At 42.0% G+C, this 22,399-nt stretch overlaps 1 protein-coding gene, 1 long non-coding RNA gene and 1 pseudogene across 3 annotated transcripts in view; 1 reads left to right on the forward strand and 2 right to left on the reverse strand.

Annotated features, from left to right (window-relative positions):
- The window catches only part of LOC307034584 (T-box transcription factor TBX19-like), a gene marked incomplete at its 5' end in the record, with an annotated part of 16,244 nt that extends 15,546 nt beyond the window's left edge, over positions 1-698 (reverse strand). The window contains one exon of the mRNA XM_079673416.1: positions 448-698. Coding sequence (XP_079529542.1) covers positions 448-698 — 251 coding nt within the window. The remainder of the gene's footprint in view (positions 1-447) is intronic.
- Positions 699-5,439: 4,741 nt separating this feature from the next.
- On the reverse strand, positions 5,440-10,685 carry LOC307034585 (vesicle transport protein SFT2B-like; annotated as a pseudogene). Its single transcript, XR_013810615.1, has 10 exons — positions 10,671-10,685; positions 9,214-9,312; positions 8,745-8,798; positions 8,343-8,431; positions 7,892-7,977; positions 7,454-7,535; positions 7,246-7,281; positions 6,878-6,936; positions 6,783-6,812; positions 5,440-6,598 (listed from the first exon to the last, which is right to left on the reverse strand). The product of XR_013810615.1 is annotated as a vesicle transport protein SFT2B-like (transcript).
- A 7,418-nt stretch (positions 10,686-18,103) lies between these two features.
- On the forward strand, positions 18,104-20,675 carry LOC307033269. Its single transcript, XR_013806441.1, has 4 exons — positions 18,104-19,042; positions 19,141-19,242; positions 19,368-19,454; positions 19,757-20,675. It is a non-coding gene; the product is annotated as an uncharacterized lncRNA (long non-coding RNA).
- Positions 20,676-22,399: the final 1,724 nt, after the last annotated feature.

Here is a 22,399-nt window from a genome sequence, read left to right on the forward strand (position 1 = left end):
TGCTGGTAAGGAGAGGTATTGCCACTCACGCATGTGCAGTTCGTACGTGCTACTTGGCCGTCGGCTGAAGTCTTTGCGGTGTGTTCCAGTGACACATGGCCAACGAGACATGAGGCGACACAACAATCGTGTCGGTTGGGACGTGTTCTTTGGTGTCAGCTTGGTGTGTCAGGGCCTTAACAATGACCATCATGCAGACCAAATACCCTCGCCTTCAACACCCCTCAAGTGGACTCAAGACCCTCAGACATATGGACAACAACCTTTGGACAAACAACGACCCTTTGACGGACCCTTGGACATATCAATGACCCTTGAAAGGACATGGAACATCATGCAGAACAAATACCCTCCGGTGGACTAACGCCCATCAGACATATCATCAACCCTTGGACAGACAATGCCCCCCAGGTGTTCTAACCCGCTGTACCCTGGTCCCGGAGTTACCGTCCGTTCTTGGTGACGATCATCTCGTTGGTGAGGGTCTGGAACTTCTTCCACAGCTCGGCGTCCTCCAGCGTGACCTTCAGCTCTCGCTCCGTGGGGTCGCCCTTCTCCCGCCCGGCCGTCAGCTCGCTCTCCACAGCGCTCAGGAGGCGGGACATGCATCGCTCTGAGGCCTCCGGACCGCCGTCCAACTTGGGGGGGCTGCGACCTCCTGGAGACGCCCCATCCTCCTGCAGACACTCCACCTTCATCTGCACACACACACACACACACACACACAAACACACACACACACACACACACACACACACACACACACACACACACACACACACACACACACACACACACACACACACACACACACACACACACACACACACACACACACACACACACACACACACACACTGGTGTTCTCATCAGATGCTCAGCAGCTACAGAGAAGAAATGGAAACGAATTCCTTCTGACCTGAGCTCCTCCCACAACGCAGGATATATAATAACATACAAAAATACAAATAGTGCAAGAAATCTATATCCATATAAACAGAATATGAAAATAAACAATGTACATTTAGACTAGATTAAATAGGGTTTATTGCAGTGATAACTATTTACAGATGAAGATCATTCCTCCAGTTACATCTGATCAACACGGGGCGTTCCTTAGACCCTCAGTTACATCTGATCAACACGGGGCGTTCCTTAGACCCTCAGTTACATCTGATCAACAAGGGGCGTTCCTTAGACCCTCAGTTACATCTGATCAACACGGGGCGTTCCTTAGACCCTCAGTTACATCTGATCAACACGGGGCGTTCCTTAGACCCTCAGTTACATCTGATCAACACGGGGCGTTCCTTAGACCCTCAGTTACATCTGATCAACACGGGGCGTTCCTTAGACCCTCAGTTACATCTGATCAACACGGGGCGTTCCTTAGACCCTCAGTTACATCTGATCAACACGGGGCGTTCCTTAGACCCTCAGTTACATCTGATCAACACGGGGCGTTCCTTAGACCCTCAGTTACATCTGATCAACACGGGGCGTTCCTTAGACCCTCAGTTACATCTGATCAACACGGGGCGTTCTTTAGACCCTCAGTTACATCTGATCAACACGGGGCGTTCTTTAGACCCTCAGTTACATCTGATCAACACGGGGCGTTCCTTAGACCCTCAGTTACATCTGATCAACACGGGGCGTTCCTTAGACCCTCAGTTACATCTGATCAACACGGGGCGTTCCTTAGACCCTCAGTTACATCTGACCAACACGGGGCGTTCCTTAGACCCTCAGTTACATCTGATCAACACGGGGCGTTCCTTAGACCCTCAGTTACATCTGATCAACACGGGGCGTTCCTTAGACCCTCAGTTACATCTGATCAACACGGGGCGTTCCTTAGACCCTCAGTTACATCTGATCAACACGGGGCGTTCTTTAGACCCTCAGTTACATCTGATCAACACGGGGCGTTCCTTAGACCCTCAGTTACATCTGATCAACACGGGGCGTTCTTTAGACCCTCAGTTACATCTGATCAACACGGGGCGTTCTTTAGACCCTCAGTTACATCTGATCAACACGGGGCGTTCCTTAGACCCTCAGTTACATCTGATCAACACGGGGCGTTCCTTAGACCCTCAGTTACATCTGATCAACACGGGGCGTTCCTTAGACCCTCAGTTACATCTGATCAACACAGGGCGTTCTTTAGACCCTCAGTTACATCTGATCAACACGGGGCGTTCCTTAGACCCTCAGTTACATCTGATCAACACGGGGCGTTCCTTAGACCCTCAGTTACATCTGATCAACACGGGGCGTTCCTTAGACCCTCAGTTACATCTGATCAACACGGGGCGTTCCTTAGACCCTCAGTTACATCTGATCAACACGGGGCGTTCCTTAGACCCTCAGTTACATCTGATCAACACGGGGCGTTCCTTAGACCCTCAGTTACATCTGATCAACACGGGGCGTTCCTTAGACCCTCAGTTACATCTGATCAACACGGGGCGTTCCTTAGACCCTCAGTTACATCTGATCAACACGGGGCGTTCTTTAGACCCTCAGTTACATCTGATCAACACGGGGCGTTCTTTAGACCCTCAGTTACATCTGATCAACACGGGGCGTTCCTTAGACCCTCAGTTACATCTGATCAACACGGGGCGTTCCTTAGACCCTCAGTTACATCTGATCAACACGGGGCGTTCCTTAGACCCTCAGTTACATCTGACCAACACGGGGCGTTCCTTAGACCCTCAGTTACATCTGATCAACACGGGGCGTTCCTTAGACCCTCAGTTACATCTGATCAACACGGGGCGTTCCTTAGACCCTCAGTTACATCTGATCAACACGGGGCGTTCCTTAGACCCTCAGTTACATCTGATCAACACGGGGCGTTCCTTAGACCCTCAGTTACATCTGATCAACACGGGGCGTTCTTTAGACCCTCAGTTACATCTGATCAACACGGGGCGTTCCTTAGACCCTCAGTTACATCTGATCAACACGGGGCGTTCTTTAGACCCTCAGTTACATCTGATCAACACGGGGCGTTCTTTAGACCCTCAGTTACATCTGATCAACACGGGGCGTTCCTTAGACCCTCAGTTACATCTGATCAACACGGGGCGTTCCTTAGACCCTCAGTTACATCTGATCAACACGGGGCGTTCCTTAGACCCTCAGTTACATCTGATCAACACAGGGCGTTCTTTAGACCCTCAGTTACATCTGATCAACACGGGGCGTTCCTTAGACCCTCAGTTACATCTGATCAACACGGGGCGTTCCTTAGACCCTCAGTTACATCTGATCAACACGGGGCGTTCCTTAGACCCTCAGTTACATCTGATCAACACGGGGCGTTCCTTAGACCCTCAGTTACATCTGAATCTCGGGACAGTTTTTGACGTTTTAGTTTTTTTTACTAATCATTTTGACCTCTTGGTAAACGCTTCATTCGGATGTTTGGGGTCAGCTCCAGCTTCTGGAACGTAACGGGGCTTTGAGCAGACTTTGGAGACAGCTAGATGCAGGAATGCTTCATATCTTTAGATCTAAATCTTGGGACGGTGTTAGTTTCTCGAGGCCTCCTCATTGTTCTGACTGTGGTCAGACACTCAGGTGTTCTTTATTCAGTGTGATCAGGACCTCGTCCGTCTGAGCGGTACGGAGCGATGTGAGACGCTCAGGAAACACGGGGTATGAAAGCCAGGCTTTTGGGCTTCAATTAGGAAATGATTTGAGTTTGAATCTCGGGACCGTTTGTGTGAAAAGAATAAAATATATTTGACTTCAACCCAAAAACATTAATGTCTATTTCTTGTATTGCATTAAAATGTGTTTATAAATAAAAACTGTTAAATAACATATATATATATAAATCACAATTTTCCGTAATAATTTATTTACAATGTTTTCATTAATTTCTTTGTTTCTTTAAAAATAAAAACCCTACATTTATATTTAGAGTCATTTCAAAGAGTAGATTTCAGTTCAATTCATTAAGATTTGAAAGAAAGAATATAATTATAAATAAATGGATTCATTCTGATTCGAATGGATAACGACGAGGAGCGTGGCGTCGAGAGAGGAAGTCGCATCGCTTCATCGAGACATTTACACTCAATACAAACTGAAGAATACAAATAAAATATAACTCAATGATACACATTACAGCTCTAAAAATGTATTTCCCATTTTAAAAAATAATAATAATAATAATAATAATAATGATAATAATAATAATAATGATAATTGAAGCTCCGGGTGAATCGTAAAATAAAAGACGAAAAATAAACACAATTTGATTAAAACATTTTTAACTGACCTTTGAACTTTGAAGAGGAGAAGAATCCAGAAACAAACAAAGTGTTGATTAAACAACAAATATCAACAAATAACAATAATATGAATAATTAGCAGAGAGTTGACGTTGATGAGAAGCTGCTCGGAGTCCGACTGAGAAACCATCAGAGGAGAGAGAGACTGATCTCTCACACACACACACACACACACACACACACACACACACACACACACACACACAATTATAAGAATATGTTTAACCATAACCCATATGAACTAACATAGACTTGAATTAGAATTTGTAAAGAGTAGAAATATAAGAAACTAATTTATAAAAAACTGAAGCTATAATTAATTGAATGATTGGAAAATAAAACTCCTAAATGTCAGCGGGTCAGATCAGTGTGTGACGGAGAGAAGGTCAACAGCTGCTGTGTGTGTGTGTGTGTGTGTGTGTGTGTGTGTGTGTGTGTGTGTGTGTGTGATTGTGTGTGCGTGTGCGTGTGTGTGTGTGTGAGAGAGTGTGTGTGTGTGTGTGAGAGTGTGTGCGTGTGTGTGCGTGCGTGTGCGTGTGTGTGTGTGTGTGAGTGTGTGAGAGAGTGTGTGTGTGTGAGAGAGTGTGTGTGTGAGAGACTGTATGTGTGAGAGAGAGTGTGTGTGAGAGAGTGTGTGTGTGAGAGAGAGTGTGTGTGAGAGAGAGTGTGTGTGTGAGAGAGTGTGTGAGAGAGTGTGTGTGTGTGCGTGTGTTTGTGTGTATTTTAATCAGCAGGTGAGATTAGAGGCTTTAGTGGTTTAACGACATAAAGAGACGCTCAGGAGAACACACACACACACACACACTCACTCAGAGATGCACATTCACACACACAGAGACACACACACTGCAGTCACACACACACACACACACACACACACACACACACACACACACACACACACACACACACACACACACACACACACACACACACACACACACACACACACACACACACACACACACACACACACACACACACACACACACACACACACACACACACAAAAATAAACGAGGAAATCAAATGAATAAAAAATGTGTATAATCATGATTTCAAATATATAAATATAACTTAAATATGAAATATGTCTTGTGTTTTCATTTAAAGTATTGAAACAAACAGTTTTTGATATATTTATTAAAATAAAGTCAGGAGTAACAACATTCAATTACAATAATTACATATATCTTAAAGACAGAGAAACACAAGGCGTCTCATCAGAAACAGCAGCTGTCAATCAGCCCTTCAAAATAAGAGCCTCACTTTCTCTCAGTGGTTCATTTCAACACATTTCTACATTTTAAATCATTAAATAAATACCAGCTTTATTCACCAGAAATGTTCCTGACATTTAACAAAAAGGTATCAGAAACGTAGCGAGTCTTTACAAAGGGACCCTGACATGTAGAGAAACTAGCATCTACTGAAAAGCAAAAACAACAGTGTGTGTGTGTGTGTGTGTGTGTGTGTGTGTGTGTGTATGTGTATGTGTATGTGTGTGTGTGTGTGTGTGTGTGTGTGTGTGTGTGTGTGTGTGTGTGTGTGTATGTGTATGTGTGTGTGTGTGTGTGTGTGTGTGTGTGTGTGTGTGTGTGTGTGTGTGTGTGTGTGTGTGTGTGTGTGTGTGTGTGTGTGTGTGTGTGTCTTTTGTTTAATAAGAATTGAATGTCTTAATTCAATCACTTGAAATAGTTTAAAGAGGTGACATCTTCTGTAACTTTATTTTGAAAAGCCACTCTTTAATGAAGATGGAATTCTCAAGTTGATCATAAAATGACGAATGATTGATTTAAAGCATCAGGAAAAAGCACTTTTGGTTAATATTATAATGTTGGTATTACACTTATTTTATTTTAACTCAATTATGGACTCTGAAATCCCACCAAAATAAAAGCTCCGTCTTCATGTTATCTTTTAATTTCAGAGTAAGATGTTTTTAATGCTGTAGATTAATTTGTTCTTAATTATCTCAGAATATAAAACTGAGCAGCAGCTTCAATAAAAATACAAATATAAGTAAAGGCAGGTAGTAGATAACGTGCTAACAGCTAACGTGCTAACAGCCAACGTGCTAACAGCTAACGTGCTAACAGCTATCAGTGGCTGCAACAACAAAGAGACACGTAGAGGGAAATGTTCAAGGCACTGATTTGTAGTTTTTCTGGAGGTTGAAATGTTTAAGGCTTCTGATTGGACACACTCACAGCATCCTGCGTCCTGATTGGTCGATAGAGGCTGTCACTCACACGCACATCGAGCACAGCTTCATGACTCCGTCCCTGATAACAAACAAAAAGATTACAATTATTCATTTACATTTTTTTGACTGGGTTTTATAATAGATAAAAATAACACGTCATTTGAAATCTAAAGTAAATGATTGCGATCATACTCAATGTATAAAATGTAAAAAGATTAAATAAAATACTATAATAATAATAATAGTATAAAGGTGAGTGTTACCTGGCGAAGGGGATGTAGGAGAGGCCGTACCTGAGAGGAACACAAAGTTAGTTATATATTCATAGATATCTATATTTAAATGTGTGTTTGAATACCAGGTGAAGGCGAGGAACTGGAGAACACAGAAGAGCAGCGCCAGGCCGTTGTTCTTCCACTGCACACACACACACACACACACACACACACACACACACACACACACACACACACACACACACACACACACACACACACACACACACACACACACACACACACACACACACACACACACACACACACACACACACACACACACACACACACACACACACACACACACACACACACACACACACACACACACACACACACACACACACACACACACACACACACACACAGAGACACACACACAATAAGTAGAAGAATATAATATATAAATAATACATTATATTTAAAACAACAGCTGTTTGTGTCTCACCCAGAAAGCAGCACAGAGCGTCAACACCAGACAAACCTGAGGAGAGAGAGATGGTTATATTACTGTGTGTGTGTGTGTGTATGTGTATGTGTATGTGTGTTTGTGTGTGTGTGTGTGTGTGTGTGTGTGTGTGTGTGTGTGTGTGTGTGTGTGTGTGTGTGTGTGTGTGTGTGTGTGTGTGTGTGTGTGTGTGTGTGTGTGTGTGTACCATCATAATGGCTGAAGCGATGGCTCTCTCTTTAGCGCACATGGACTTCAGCTGCCGTAGCGGACCCATCAGGAACATGGTGCTGGAATATAGAATATATATTTTAACAAACATTATTATAGTTGTTAATATAAATGTAATACGTAATTTAAGATCAATTTATTATTAAGAATTTGTATTATTTATAATAATCAGGAACATTGTGCTGCAAATATTTTATATATAATTTAATAAATGTTATTTTCATGTTCTGAGAATAATCTGCAGCTGTGCTTCCGGCCTCCACCACAAGAGGGAGCTGTTCCTTTTATAAAAAGGCACTTTGTTTTATATCAATGTTATAAATTCTATGTTTTTGTATTTCTTATTGATATAAAAATACACTGAATACTCTCAGATACATTACAGTGTGTTATTGTCCCTCATTGTGTGTGTTACCTGAACAGAGCGCTGATATTTCCCACGCTGTAGAGGACAGCGAACACAACCAGCCCGACGCGGGGGAGCCACAGCAGGCAGCTGCCCTGAAGCATAGGAAGTACATGTTAATTAATTACTAAATAATAATAAAAAACAACATTAAAATACGAGAGAAATAAATAAAATACAGCTAAATATTGCAATAGTTGGAATAGGTAAATAAATATGAGAGTATTAAATGCAATTAAATAAAATAAATGAAAGAGAAAAATATAAAAAACTAAAGTGTCGTCAATAATTCTTTATTAGTTTTTCATTTTTTTACAGATTTATTTTAAAACAATCCTTTTTTTTCCTCTAATGAATTAATTTTTAAATAAATCTGGATATCAGTAATGTTCATCCCGAAGCTTATAGACGAACATGTAATAATAATAATAGATATATATATATATATATATGTATATACCAGGACCGAGCAGAGGACCCCGAGCACGAAGCAGACCCCGAAGCCTTTCATCGGGTCTTCCAGGCCAACGAGGACGCCTGATTGGCTCTCTGGGAAACACACACTATATTACTCGCTTGTTTATGTTACAATTTATTTATTTATTATGTTCAGTTTAAAACCCATTTTCACAGAGATATCTTGAACAGCTGTCCTGAGTTTTTTAACAGTTTTATAAATTGTGTTCTTTGTTATCTTTTTACTGAGTTTTAACAGGTTGTTTTTAACTCGTTTTTCACTGAGTTTTGAGAGTTGTTTTCCACATTAAACCCTAGTCTTTAACCCTTTCCTTAATATTTATTTATGTGCTTAAAGCTGCGTAGATACCCGTATGTAGCTTAGCTCACATGCTAACATCTTTACCTCAATGATTCCGGTTCCGTCGCTGTTTGCGTCCTCCTGTCCGCTCAGTACCTTCTTTAGTTATCCATAAGTACACACACACTCTCTCAGGGTCTCAGGTGAGTTCTCTATAGGTGAGTTTCCTCTACAGGTGAGTTCTCTAGAGGTGAGCAAGCTGCAGGTGTTTAGCTTCAGGAACAACACATCAACAGGTGCAGCTCTTCCGCACGCAGTACCACACTCTGCCACACAGTACGCGGAGGGGGCGCTGTTTCCCCTCCGGGGGATTTTATTATTATTTAAAGTATATTTGGACAAAAAACACAAGCCCGGTATTTGTGGAGCTGATTAAAAAACTTTATTACATTTCAATTATTTATCAGTATGTTTTTTTTTTTTTAAGCATTTATTCTAGAATTTAAATAATTTGTATTTCCTATTGAGGGTGCGTTTGATTGTGCATCTGTTGCTCCCGGTGGGGTCAGGGCACTTTGACCCGCGGGGAGTCCCAGTAGACCGGCAGGGGGACGGACACCTGCACGCGACACGTGGGGCAAGACTGCTTCCTCCACAGGTGCTCCTCTATACACTGCAGGGACAAACAACAACAACAACAACAACAACAACAACAACAAAAACAACAACAAGATAAAGACAGTTTTCCCATAAAATAAATGAAATGGACAACATTAAATAAATAAAACAAATAATATAAAATAATGTAATATGATATTGTGGGTACCTCTCTGTGGAAGCTGTGGTTACACGGCAGCTCTCTGGTTCCTCTGGCTCCTTTACTCAGGTCCTTTTGACAAATCAAACACACACTGGCCCTTTCTCATTTCTCTAACTCCCTTCCTCGACTCCCCTCCTCGACTCCTATCCTCGACTCCTATCCTCAAGACTTAGTCCCGCCCACAGGAGATGCGAGCGGAGGAGTCGAGGAGGGGAACCGAGGAGAGAGGAGGGGAAGCAGCAGGCGGTTAGAGAAATGAGAACTCCTCTCCTCTGAGCGGTCATTTTAAAGAGACGTCCATTAATGATGACAGGAGGCACAGCAGCCCTCTGTCTGATGGACAGATGTGTTCATGACCACACACACACACACACACACACACACACACACACACACACACACACACACACACACACACACACACACACACACACACACACACACACACACACACACACACACACACACACACACACACACACACACACACACACACACAGCTCATTGCAGATACAGAGAGTAGGTCTGTTACACTGAGTGATATATATTATACACACTGCTCTGCTTTCTGCACGGACCTCTCAGCTGTTCTCTCTGGAAACATGGCGTCGTGATGAGAGCAGTTAATAAAATAATATCCAGACGATGCATGCAGAGCTGTGATTGGCTGAGAGAAGTCCGGCCGTGCGTCACGCCTTTTTGAAACATCTCTGTTCCCGGAAATGCATCCGTGGAGGAGCCATCAGTGTCTCCTCGGTTAGAGCTCCTCCAGAGAGCCTCCTCTCTCTTCTCTCCTCTCCTCTCTCCTCTCTCCTCTCTCCTCTCTCCTCGGTCAGAGCTCCTCCAGAGAGCCTCTTCTCTCCTCTCTCCTCTCTCCTCTCTCCTCTCTCCTCTCTCCTCGGTTAGAGCTCCTCCAGAGAGCCTCCTCTCTCCTCTCTCCTCTCTCCTCTCTCCTCTCTCCTCGGTTAGAGCTCCTCCAGAGAGCCTCCTCTCTCCTCTCTCCTCTCTCCTCTCTCCTCTCTCCTCTCCTCTCTCCTCGGTTAGAGCTCCTCCAGAGAGCCTCCTCGACGCTCGATCCTCAGTCCTCGAAGTGCATTTAGAGAAATGAGATGTCCTTCAACATGGCGCGCTGAAATTCATTTCCGGGTCACTACCAGAGGACCGAGGAGTCGAGGAGTCGAGGAGTCGAGGAGTCGGGAGTCGAGGGTTGCGTTCCAATAGTCCATGTAGTGGCTATTTGTCAACAACAATAAAACTTCAAAAGGCCACTGAGGCACCAGGTGTAGTGGATCTTCCCGGTGCCCACTGCCAGCTGCGTGCCCAAATTGACCCATCACCTTCAAATAAAAGCATTTAGCAGGAACACAACTTAACTTAAATAATATGGCTGTAAATTAATTAATTATACAAAACAAAAAATAACAAATAAATACATTAAATAAATGTGAAAAATACTGAATAGCTTCCAATAGTCCATTTCTCTTAGGAACCTTCCTAACGGAGTGAAATGACCCGGAAGCCCCTCAGTGGCAGCCATGGTAAGTGCCGTTCCAATTCTCTAGATGAATGGAAAGGAGGTTTCAAGCTTCCTTTATCACCTCCTTTAGCTTAGGAAGCACTGGACCCTTTCTCATTTCATCAAATCCCCCTCCTCGACTCCTCGGTTGCATTCCGATAATCCAAAAATCAGCTCCTAAATTCTAACCCTATCTCCTATTCCTTGACCTCTGAATGAAAGGTCACGGGGTTAAGGGATAGTGGATAGGAGAATCCAAAACGACTTAGGAGAAGAGACTGCGGTGCTTTAGAGCAGGGGTCGGCAACCTTTCTAATATGAAGTGCCATTTAAAAAAAAAATTTGTTATCAGCGTGCCAACGATCGAGAATTATCAAATGGGGGGGGGGGGGGGGGGGGGGTTGAGGAGCTTGACGCTCGTCAACTATCAGCAGGAGGGCGGGGGAGCCTCGCTGCGGACCTGTCAGCGCAACTCACATGATGCCGAATTTAACAAACACATTTAAATAATTGGTTTAAACGCCATAATAATAAGGACGATCGTCCGTTCTGTGATTCTCCAGAACACACAAGTTATGATATTAGGGTCATGCAGAGTGAGATGAGATCACTGTCCCTTTAAGAGAGAGAGAGAGAGAGAGAGAGAGAGAGAGAGAGAGAGAGAGAGAGAGAGAGAGAGAGAGAGAGAGAGAGAGAAAGAGGGGTGTGGCTTGTGCATGTGTGTTTGTGGATGGTAGAGCGACAGTGAGCGAACGTATATGTTTCTGGAAGTGAAACGAGGCAGCAGAAAAACAGAGGTCTGTGATGTATTTTGTGAAACAGAAGAACAGCTAAATAAATGCAACGGCCTCCGAAGAAGAGCTCGCCTCTCTCCAGTCATTGAAGCTAAAGTGGGTTATTGAACCTGAAGCTTGTTGCTTCTGCCCTCCTCGACTACGGTCTGGGAGCCGACAGGAAAGCTCAACACACAGATGGCCAGTCCGCCCCTTTGTAGCATATTATTTCGATGAGAGATGAGCAGATCGCCACTGGGCTTTCAACTAAATACACAGCCACGCAAAAACTGCGTCATTTGTACAGCTCCTTATGGGTACTGCAATTAGTGAAGTGCTTTCCTCCGTGGTGAAACGATCAGCACTGCACCACGGAGGAAAGCGGCAGAAAGTCACCTGGAGATAAAGAGAGCGGGGCTGCCGAAAATACAATTTAAATATTTTGCACACTTATTCCTAGTGTGCCACTGGTTACGGTGCCGCGTGCCGTGCCAGGGGTTGCCGACCCCTGGCACGCTTTAGAGAATCGACTGCTCTTTCACTATCTGACGTGTTTATGATGCGCCAGCGGACGTCCTGAATGTGCGTCTGCTGCTGTGGGGAAACTATGGAAACTACAGTTTTCTATACAGAGGACTACAACATGGATGTTTAATAAGAAGGAGGGACTCATCTAGAGACTCTGCACCGTGCTCTGATGCTGTTGCTTTATGCTTTATGAACAACAGAGAAACATATTCTTCATGACCAAAGCTGGAATTGAAATAAAAAAGGAAAGTGAAACTTCTGCTCGTCACCCTCTCCCTCCGGTCCACATTAATACAAATGATCCCAATACGTATGATTGATGAAAAGATCTTAAAATCAATACAAATGTATTTATTATAAACGTTAGTCCTTAACACCTATCACTGTGTACATCATTCAAACATCTTTTAAAAGTTGAACAAACTCCACACAGCTCAGTGAAATGTTGACTTTATTTGATAATTTCAGTAAAAACTAACGTTCATATTTCTCTTTTTGATTATAATACTGATGAACGTTCAAAACAAAGCACTTTGGCAACTTACCACATACGTTTTAAAATGCTTAATAAGCACCGTAACTTTCATGATATCATTTCTCCGTCATATGGCCCCGTCTCAGGTCGGTTAAATGAAATCCTTGCTTCCTTCACTTGCGTCGTTTCCCTGTGTTTAGTCCCTCCCTCCAGGGAAACATGGAAGGACGCAAGGAAACCACGAGAAGCAGGAAATGAGTTTTAAGAGCAATGGGACGTCCTTTCCTCCGGAGCGTCACGTGAAGCGACGTCCGTTTGTGATGACGCCGCACAGCTGTTCGTCTGACAGCTGCTCTGTCCCCGTTGTTTTCACAAACACCCCCGCCTCACATTTACTGACACAAACATTTGTATCATCTGTTGTAGACCCCAATAAATAAAATCAAATAAGAACTCATTCTCAAAAAAGATAAACGCCATTCTTAAAATGTATAAACGAACAATAGTTTGATTAATATTGATTAGAGTGAATCCGTGTATCTACCGTCCAATGGTTTTTCTTTATTAAACACGTAACCGGAAGAGCGTCTGAGAGGCATTTTTGCTTTTTACCTTACTAAATGGTCAAATGGTCCTTGGATGTTGGAGCGATGAGGGGGGGCGAAACTCACGGAAGTGATTTCAAAACAAAAGCACTCGTTTGCTAAAATCACACTTTGAATCTCTTCAGTATCCTGCTGAAGGACCGGTGATTATTATAAACAAAGGGAATTTAGCGATCACAGCGAAAACGGCCAAGACACACATTGAGCCCAGAGAATGGATGTTACTAAGGGCTGTAAATATAATAAGCCTCTTTCTAAAATGGAAAACATTGTTAGGAGATTTAAATATACAGCGGTTCTGCACTGCGGTCACTCAGCCGTCTCTCGCGTTTGTTTTTTCAGATCAGCTGCTTTTAATTATTCCTGCTATATTTGACAAGTGATACAAATATGTTTTACCACAAGTTCTTAAGGAAACTGATCCCGTTGGACTCGGATCTAGTTTGACTTCTACCAGAAATAAAATGAAGTACTTATTGTGTACTTTTCCAACAATCCTTTGTCTATGTCCCCTCCTGAGAACAAGAATGCATGTTTCTCTGCTATTTTGAATAAGTGTTAAAAAACCTTTCTCCATGAGACTGATATTGTTGGACAGAGTATTTGCTCCTAGTTCATTCCTCGCAGATTCTTCCATCAGTCCCAGTCATTGCATGTCAGTCAATAGAGCTTCGAAAAATGTTTTGTGAGTGAAGGCCAGAGCTACATTACATTGATGGTTTGATTGTTTAATTACAAGGTGAGAGAAAATAGATCCACATCCTCCTATGAAACCTTACTTGCATTAGAACATGTGCATGTTGAACTACATGCTGGATATCTTCCCCAGCCTCAAGGAAATACAATAAAATAAATGGATTCATCATTTTTAAAAATTGATAAAAATGTATAAATTAATGATGTCGTGTGCAAACATTTCAAATTTAAATATAAAATGAAAAATAAGTTTACTTTTGAAATGATTTCTTACAAAAACCTTTCTAAATGTTTGTAAACTATTAAAAAAGGTTTTAGTCAATAAACGTTTTTCTGCCTAAAATAGTTGAAATTGAACATAAACTACAGGACTGTCTCAGAAAATTAGAATATTGTGATAAAGTTCTTTATTTTCTGTAATGCAATTAAAAAAACAAAAATGTCATACATTCTGGATTCATTACAAATCAACTGAAATATTGCAAGCCTTTTATTATTTTAATATTGCTGATTATGGCATACAGCTTAAGAAAACTCAAATATCCTATCTCAAAAAATTAGAATAGTTCCTCAGACCAAGTAAAAAAAAAAGATTTATAACAGCAAAACACAATCAAACATTTGAAAATGTCCATTAATGCACTCAGTACTTGGTTGGGAATCCTTTTGCACGGATTACTGCATCAATGCGGCGTGGCATGGAGGCAATCAGCCTGTGGCATTGCTGAGGTGTTATGGATGCCCAGGATGCTTCAATAGCAGCCTTTAGCTCATTAGCATTGTTGGGTCTGGTGTCTTTCAGCTTCTTCTTCACAATACCCCACATATTCTCTATGGGGTTCAGGTCAGGGGAATTTGCAGGCCAATCGAGGACAGTAATGCCATGGTCAGTACACCAGTTACTGGTGGTTTTGGCACTGTGGGCAGGTGCCAGATCATGCTGGAAAATGAATTCCTCATCTCCATAGAGCTTTTCAGCAGACGGAAGCATGTAGTGCTCTAAAATCTCTTGGTACACAGCTGCATTTACTCTGGGCTTGATGAAACACAGTGGACCAACACCAGCAGCTGACATGGCTCCCCAAACCATCGCTGACTGTGGGAACTTCACACTGGATTTCAAGCAACTTGGATTTTGCTCCTCTCCAGCCTTTCTCCAGACTCTGGCGCCTTGACTTCCAAATGAAATACAAAACTTGCTTTCGTCTGAAAAGAGGACTTTGGACCACTGTGCAACTGTCCAGTGCTTCTTTTCCTTAGCCCAAGTCAGACGCCTCTTCCGTTGTCTTGAGTTCAGAAGTGGCTTGACCATGGGAATACGGCTATTGTAGCCCATTTCCCGGACACGTCTGTGAACAGTGACTTTTGATACCTGGACTCCAGCTTCAGTCCACTGTCTTTGAAGCTCCCCCAAATTCTGGAAGCGACTCTTCTTCACAATGCTGTTAAGGCTGCGGTCATCTCTCTTGGTTGTGCAGCGTTTCCTGCCACATTTCCCCCTTCCAACAGACTTTTTGTGGATGTACTTTGAAACTGCACTCTGTGAACAGCTTGCTCTTTGAGACATTTCTTTTTGTGTCTTACCCTCCTGATGGAGGGTGTCAATGACGGTCCTCTGGACAGCAGTCAGATCAGCAGTCTTCCCCATACTTGTGATTTAGTTTACTGAACCAAGCTGAGTGTTTTTCAAGGCTCAGGAAACCCTTGCAGGTGTTTCGAGTTAATTAGACGATTCAAGTGATTCGTTGAACACCCTACTAGTATACTTTTTCATGATATTCTAATATTTAGAGATAGGATATTTGAGTTTTCTTAAGCTGTATGCCATAATCAGCAATATTAAAATAATAAAAGGCTTGCAATATTTCAGTTGATTTGTAATGAATCCAGAATGTATGACATTTTTGTTTTTTTAATTGCATTACAGAAAATAAAGAACTTTATCACAATATTCTAATTTTCTGAGACAGTCCTGTATATCAAACACCACATGCATGGCAATTAACCCATTTTTGCCCGCTATTTAAATTGACTTTGGCTAGTTAATACAAATATTGATATTATATATATATTAGGGCCGGGACTTTAACGCGTTAATTAAGATTAATTAATTACACAAAAATTAACGCGTTAAAAAAATTAACGCATTTTAATCGCATTTATTTTTGCACCGCGGAACGTTTCTCACTGGATGAGTTTCAGGGGTACCGATTATACTGGAGCACCAACTAATGTTCATGACTTCAGACAACAACAGACCAAAGTGAACAATAGTCAAACATGAAGAAGCTGATGAGACCGCTTTGGTTGGCCCCGTGGATGGGACATTTTGTTTTAAAAAACGGACGGATGGAAGCGTCGATAAGAGCACGGTTGTTTGCAAATTATGCAAAAAGGAATTTGCATATCACCGCAGCACATCAAGCCTCAAGTATCACCTCAATGCAAAACATATAGCAGCTAGCGTGGAAGCTAGCGTGGACGTTAGCCCGACTCGGAGTACAAGGACCCACACCCAATTCGCGTTGATCAAACAGTGGCCTATGCAACAGAGAGATTTTATTTTTCATCAGGATATTGGAAGAATAGGAGGGATTGAGGTCAATCACTGGAACTTTTTTATTTCATTTTAAATGGTACACTTTATGTTGAACTATTTATTATGTTGTTGGTGCAACTGGCACTTTATGTTGAACTGTTTATTGTTTTGGCCAAGGTTATTGAGAGAGTTGGACTGAAATTGATTAGATTTTTTAAATCAGCTGTTGGTAAATCAACAAAGCCTGTTCTGGCCTCTGAAGCAACAGAGAGATGTTTTCTAATAGTCAGGGTTTCCAATGTTCTGAATGTACTTGAAAGTATTTTGTTTTACTTCAAAAACAAAGTGTTATAGTTTACAGAAGGTCTACCTACCTATAGACAAGTTTACGCGCCAAACCACGGGTAGCGCCATAACCCTACACAAATGCACTTCATTTCCGCCGGAAGTCTTTTGCACAGCGTCTGTCGGTGTAAACCGATGTAAACAGTCAGACGGGCCCTGGTGTAAACACAGCGATTTCGATGCTAACAGTGATGCTAGCTTGGGAACACGATTCTACTTCTTTGACTGGAGATGGCGTTACTCTCCCCCACCCGAATTCAGTGCAAAACTGGGAGGATAACATGACGACGTGGCCCAGCATAACGTACAGCAAAATTTGCTCCTACTTCGTTCAATCCATGGCAATAGATGGAAAAGCAATGGACAGTCTGAAGGCATATCATAAGGCTGCGCACATTCTACTTTGCCCACATGCTCCCGAAAATTGTTGACGATTTTGTTGAGGGAAGGTTACAGTTCTGCAGTAAATATCTCAGCATTTTAAAACCAAAATAAACTGCCTTATTTAGGTCATGCCCACAGGAGCCAACAGTTGTCTGTTGTTTACATAATGCACAATTTACATGATCTCTTTATGCTGTGCAATATATCATATGTGCCTGTACTGTTTGAGTGAAAATAAAGTTTGATGTAATTTCATTTCATTATTGCACTGTTATTGCATTATTGCATTTCATATGTTCCTTAGAGTGCTACAATTTCTTTTAACACAGTTCATCATTCATATTAAGCTCATACTGTACATAAATAACACTGAATGAATTAATTGTTGAGAGGAAACTAAAGAAATGGCTTCAACAAGAAAGATCACATGTTTAATCCTAACAGGTATTACAAATTAAAATATAAAAGCAGCCCACACAATTACATCACTATGAAAATATTCATATATAATATTAAAAAATACAATGCATGCAGTATTTGTTGTGTTTATCTGTATTTAATGAACAACATGGCTGGGTGCTGGGTGCTGGTTTGTGGTCGTAGCACTCTCTATCTAACCACTCGTTCAGGTGCTTTCTCGAGTGATTGCAACCAACTACCGCACACGTAGTTCCAGGGGCGGAGCTTCCTACAGGCAATATAGGCGGTTGCCTAGATCGCCACCCAGAGGGGGGCGCCAAAAATTGCAACAAAAAAAAAAAAATTTTTTTTTTTTTTTTTTTTTTTTGCTTGGCGCAGTTTTGGCGCCCCCCCTCTATATCTGCAACCATTATTCTTACATAAAAAAAAAATTCTAACATAAGGGAAAATGAGCCAAAAATCTAAAACGGTCGGTCGGAGAGCCTCGGCTTTAGGTGTTCACAGTCAGAACATGCTAGAGCGCTGTGCATTGATGGGTATCGGTCAAGTGTTTATCAAATTGAGCGTTGAGGAAAGAAAGACTAACGTTAGAGAACTATGAAGAGGCAAAAGCCATCTGGGGCGCAGTATAAAAACAGAAGAAAAGAAGAAGAAGAGAAACGTGCCAAGGTGAAAGGTATGCAATTTTGATTGTATTGTCAACATTAGCGAATGGATCATGTAATCTTGCTAGTTAGCTAAGCCAACGTTAGCTAGCCAGCGTTTGTTATTGCCATTCAGTCGAAACTGTCATAAGGCTATTTTCTTTGTGTCATGAAATAGAAATATTAGTAATAAAAACAATGTTAGTTTTGGTGTAGCGAGCTAGCCAGTGTGGTGGAATGTTAGTTAGTTGGTAACGTTAGCTAACGTTAAGTTTACCTCAGAAAGCACATTGACTATCCGAGTCAAACATTTGCCAAATTCAACCCTGTCATAATGTGCGCTAACGTTAGCTAACTAGCTCAGTGGTTCTCAACTCCAGTCCTGTTGAATGTTTTCGTTCCAACCCAGAACTAACACACCTGATTCAACTGTTCTAATAAGATAGGCATAGCTCTTGATTAGTTGAATCAGACCTGTCAGGCTGTCCTAATGCTTACTAACTAAATAATAGCTACATTTAACAAATGGAAATTATTCAATGTTGATAATACACATTTTGTTATATCATTTTAGATTCACTTTTAAAATATCTGGGACCATCTGCTACATCAGTTGACAAGGAACCGCCATGCACCTCAGCTGTGCCGGCTTCCTCAGGTGAGTGCAATGTGTCAATAGATGTTCCTGATGATAAATAATTTAATGTGAAATCCAGTCAATATATTTGCTCTTGTGTGTTCTTTCTATATTTATAGACCTAGAACCACATGAAGGAACGTCAGAACAGCAAGCTGCTCATCCTGATGAGATGACCACTGATTCCACCCTGCCACTGACCACTGTGTCTGTTTGTTCTGGTGAGTACAATATGTCAATAGATGTTCCTGATGTGATGATAAATAATTGAATGTAAAAATGACTGTCGTGCCATTTCTAATCCAGCCAATATATTTGCTCTTGTGTGTTCTCTATATATGTATAGGCCCAGAACCACTGCAAGGAACGTCAGAACAGCCTGCTGCATCTCATCCTGATTGCACCACAGATTCCACCGATACACTCTTCTCAGGTGTGTGCCTGATGAATGTAAAGATGTTTAGCTATAAACCTAATTGTCCTCATGCTTTCAAATAATTGCTTTCTGTTTTTATTTACATTTTACACACTGTCCCAACCTTTTTGGAATTGGGGTTGTGTGTGTGTGTGTGTGTGTGTGTGTGTGTGTGTGTGTGTGTGTGTGTGTGTGTGTGTGTGTGTGTGTGTGTGTGTGTGTGTGTGTGTGTGTGTGTGTGTGTGTGTGTGTGTGTGTGTGTGTGTGTGTGAAGATATTGTGAATATGAGGTGAGAAAATGTGCTTCACATGCCCTCCAGATGCAGCAAAGACAGACGATCCACTACCAACCGATCCTGCTGACTGCCCTTCACATCTCACAGACACAATGAGGACAGAGTTTGTTCGGAGAGGACCATATCAGATAACACCTGATTTCATTTTCCCAAGGAGAGATGATGGGAGAAGTTGCCACCACCAGTACTTCAGCAGGACCTTAGTAAATGGAGAAAGGATCAAAAGAAGTTGGGTGACATATTCAAAAAAGAAGAACAGTCTTTTTTGTTTTTGTTGTCAACTTTTATCTCCAAAACAAATTAATTTAACAAATGCAGGACTGTCGGATTGGAAAAATGCAAGTGCTGCTTTGACCAGCCATGAAAATAGTCCGGAACACCTGAACAATTTGGCGTCATGGAAAGAATTGGCAGTTCGATTAAAACAAGGTACAACAATAGACAAACAAGAGCAGGCCCTCCTTGAGGCAGAGAAGAGTCGGTGGAGAGCAGTGCTGACACGACTGGTTGCTATTGTACAGTCTCTGGCAGGGCGAAATATGGCATTGAGAGGAAAGACAGAAATACTCCACTCCCCTTCAAATGGAAACTTTTTGAAAGAGGTTGAGCTTTTGGCGCAGTTTGACCCAGTGATGAAAGACCACATCCACAAGATTAAAAGTCAAACATCCCACCACAGCTACTTGGGCAAAACCATTCAGAATGAGTTGATTGAATGCATCAGTGGAAAGATTCTATCAACAATAGTGCAAGAAATAAAGAAATGCAAGTACTTTTCCCTCATTTTAGATTGCACCCCGGATGTTAGCCACACTGAACAGCTGTCAGTAGTCATCAGAATTGTGACACTGGAAGAAGACCCCCAGATTAAAGAGCACTTCATGGGATTCCTAGTAGCAGAGGAGTCCACTGGTGAAAGTTTGTCCACCCTGATTTTGAAGAGGCTGGAGGAGTTGCAGATTACCTTTGATGACTGCAGAGGACAGTCATATGACAACGGCGCAAATATGAGAGGGAAGAACAAGGGAGTACAGGCCAGGCTACTGCAGTTGAACCCAAGAGCTTTGTTTGTGCCTTGTGGGGCACATACACTCAATTTGGTCATTGCTGATGCTGCCAAAAGCTCCAAAGATGCCATATCATTTTTTGGCATTGTGCAGAAGCTATACTGCCTGTTTTCTGCCTCTACACAGAGATGGGCCATCCTCAAGAAACACGTCAACCTTTCACTCAAAATGTGGTCAGAAACCAGATGGGAGAGCAGAGTGAAAGCTGTGGAGCCTCTGCGATATGAAGCCGCAGCTGTGAGAGAGGCACTGCTTGAGGTGAGAAACCAGGCCAAAGACCCAATCATCAGGATTGAAGCCCAGTCTCTGGCAGAAGAAGTGGGGTCATTCCGCTTTTCACTGTGCACAGTGGTCTGGTATGACATGTTAAGTCAAATTCAGCAGGTGAGCAAAGTCCTGCAGTCCCAAACAATGCAAGTGGATGTAGCAGTAAGTCTACTGAAAAAGACTGAAAAAGCTCTCAAATCCTACAGAGCCACAGGCTTTGTGGCTGCACAAACATCAGCCAAGGACATGTGTGAAGACATGAATGTGGATGCAGTCCTTGTGCAAAAGCGGCTGAAGTCAACAAAGAGGCACTTCTCATATGAGTCTCCTGATGAGCCATTGAGGAATGCCTTGCAAAATCTGGAGGTAACGTTCTTTAACGTGGTGGTAGATGCTGCAGTGTCAGCACAAAAGGAGAGGTTTACCACTCTTGAACATGTGCAAGACAAGTTTGGCATTCTGTACAACTTCCCAGACCTGCCACACCAAGAGCTGATGAAGCAAGCAGAGGCACTTGCACACACCTTAAGCCATGGAGGGCAATCTGATTTGGATGGGAAGGAGCTGGCTCAGGAGTTGGAAAATGTACCTGACTTGCCATCAAAGAGCATGACAACTCTTGAGTTGTTGAAATTCATACACACAAAGCAGCTCACCGAAATATATCCCAACTTGTGTATTGCTCTGCGGATCAGTGCAACGCTACCAGTAACAGTAGCTTCAGCCGAGAGGAGTTTTTCCAAATTAAAACTCTTGAAAACATACCTGAGGTCCACCATGGCTCAAGAACGCCTCAGTGGTCTGGCTGTAATCAGTATTAACCATGAGGTTGGTGGTCAGATTTCATATGATGATGTGATTGATGACTTTGCAGCGAGGAAGGCCAGAAGGATTGCACTGTAAATGGAAACCAGTAGGAGCTAATATGTAGGCCAACCTTGTGTGATGATAGGGAGTGGAATGTAAATAGTTCTTGAGACAAAGTGAATTTGTAATTTTTATGTATTTGTTTGTTTATTTAGCATATTATATTTTGATTATTTGACATGTGTAACATATTTTACAATACATAATTTTCTTTTAAAGCAAATGTGCACGTTATTTTATTGTTTGTTATTGTTATTATTATTATTGTTTGTTAGCTAAGTTGTTCGTTTTAATTCTTTAGTGTGCACTTTACATTTCTTCTTAATTTTCTTTGAAAGCAAATTTGCACATTCTTTTATTGTTTGTTATTGATATTATTATTGTTTGTTAGCTAAGTTGTTTATTTGTTTTAATTCTTTAGTGTGCACTTTACATTTATTCTTAGCTCTTGTTCTTGCTTGTAATA

Source organism: Notothenia rossii (genome assembly GCF_949606895.1).
Source record: "Notothenia rossii genome assembly, chromosome: 3".
In the NCBI taxonomy this organism is placed as follows: domain Eukaryota; kingdom Metazoa; phylum Chordata; class Actinopteri; order Perciformes; family Nototheniidae; genus Notothenia; species Notothenia rossii.